Consider the following 2,071-nt stretch of genomic DNA (forward strand, 5'->3'; position numbering starts at 1 on the left):
ATTATCAAACCAGATATTAGCAGTTCCACTTCTTGGCTCCCACCACATTTTATGCTCCATGTTGTCTCTAGCTTCTAACATCATCTTCCAGACCTGAGAGCCTCCTTTCTAAGGCACATACTGAGGGTAGTGCCTTTTACAATACTTGTTCCACATATAATTTGACCATAGAGTATTTGTAGTTCTGAATTTCCACTAGAGTTTAGCACATAATGATTTAGAAACATCAAATAAAGATCTGAAGCCAACTCCACCTTCCTCCTTTGGCAAGCACAGATTCAACCATGAAGACCAATGTCTTCTTCTCCCTTCTTCATTATTATTCCAGAAAAATCTTGCAAACACCCTATGCAGGTCATACATAACACCCTTTTAAGGTCTGATAGCTGAGAGTAGGTGAATTGGCATACTCAACAAAACACTGTTGATCAAAATAGCTTTTCCTCTAAAAGATAAAAGTCTTCCTTTCCAAGCTGCCTGTTTGTCCTTCACTTTTTTGATCAAGTCATTATAATCAGTCTTTTTCTTTCTTGTATGTGTGATTGGGCAACCTAAGTATGCAAAAGGGAAAGATCCCCTAGTAAAACCAGTAATAGCCTCTACCTGTTGTACTATCACATTTGCAACTTTACTATGCATGTAGAAGGAACTTTTTCCTTTATTGATAAGCTGCCCTGACATCTACTCATACTCCTGTAATATTCCCATGATCAGCTGCAATGAAGTATCATTTGCAGATGAGAATATAATAGTATCATCTGCATAAGCAAGATGATTTAAATTAGCACTCCATTTAGGCATTCCATAGCTTCTAAAGCCATTGTCCTCAAATAAAGAGTTCAGACAGCACATCTGCAGACATAATAAACAAGCAGGAGACAGTGGATCTCCTTGCTTAACACCTCTTGTTGAGTGGAAAAAACTAGAAGCTTGTCCATTGAATAGAATTGAGTACTAATTGTTTGCTACAATCTCATCTATAAATACTTCGGCAATTCACATCTTCCTCAGAACTCATGCCAAAAAATCCCAGGACACTTTATCATAGGCCAAAGCCATATCCAGTTTAAGCACCACATTAGCTGGTTTTCCCCTAATTCTTATATCTGATACCACCTCTTGAGTTAACGGTACATTCTCAATGATACATCTTCCCTTTACAAAACCGGAGGATCGATTAGCATGAGATATCAAAGAAGGCAAAATATTTTCAAGCTTATTCTGCACCACCCTAGAGATCACTTTGTTAATAAAATTACTTAGACTTATGGGCCTCATATCTGCAAAGGTCTCAACATTATTATTCTTTGGGATTAGAACCAGATTTGTATGAGCTATGGACTTTGGCAGAGTTTGTTCTTCAAAGAAGACTTTCACTACATTATATACATCAGCCCCCACAATATCCCAGCATACTTGGTAAAATGCTCCTATCATACCATCTGGACCACCTGAACTATCCCCTGACAGATCAAAAATGGCCTTCTTAACATCTTCTAGAGTTGGCATGCTAGTAAGTACCTGATTTTCCTCCTGAGTAAACATATTAGGAACATGTTGCAGCAATGAGAAATCTGAAGAGATATCCTCCTGTGTAAACTGATGATGATAAAATTGGGTTGCTTCCTCAGCTAGAGCATCTTCCTTCTCAATCCAACTTCCATCTTGCTTTTTCATCCTTTTGACCTACAGTCTCTTCCTCCTACCATTTACCATATTGTGGAAAAACCTTGTATTCCTATCCCTCTCAGAAAAATAAGTAAAATGAGATTTCTGTCTCCAGAACTCCTTCTCATAATGCATATACTTCTTCGATTCTGCTTGTGCTAGTTATAGTACCATCCTGTTTGCAGGAGAAGGATCATCTTCAAAAAGCTGTTCTTTAACTCTCACAATATCTTCCCTTACTACCAGCTAGGGGTGTACAAACCAAACCGACAAATCGCACCAAATCGATAAATCGAGTCAAACCGAGAAAAAAAACCCGACTCGTGGTTTCGTTTGACTTGGTTTGGTGTTGGAAAAAAAAACCCGACCATAATTGGTTTGGTTTGGTTTTAGCTAAAAAAGG

The 2,071-nt window shown here is 38.1% G+C and overlaps 1 protein-coding gene across 1 annotated transcript; it reads right to left on the bottom strand.

The window, feature by feature from the left end:
• Nucleotides 1-681: 681 nt before the first annotated feature.
• Nucleotides 682-1,677, bottom strand: LOC132044948 (uncharacterized). Its single transcript, XM_059435486.1, has 2 exons — nt 1,039-1,677; nt 682-852 (listed from the first exon to the last, which is right to left on the bottom strand). Exons 1-2 carry the CDS (start codon nt 1,675-1,677, stop codon nt 682-684), a joined length of 810 nt encoding a protein of 269 aa, XP_059291469.1.
• Between the last annotated feature and the right edge of the window lie 394 nt (nt 1,678-2,071).

This window comes from Lycium ferocissimum, unplaced genomic scaffold (genome assembly GCF_029784015.1).
Source record: "Lycium ferocissimum isolate CSIRO_LF1 unplaced genomic scaffold, AGI_CSIRO_Lferr_CH_V1 ctg5614, whole genome shotgun sequence".
Taxonomy (NCBI): Eukaryota; Viridiplantae; Streptophyta; class Magnoliopsida; order Solanales; family Solanaceae; genus Lycium; species Lycium ferocissimum.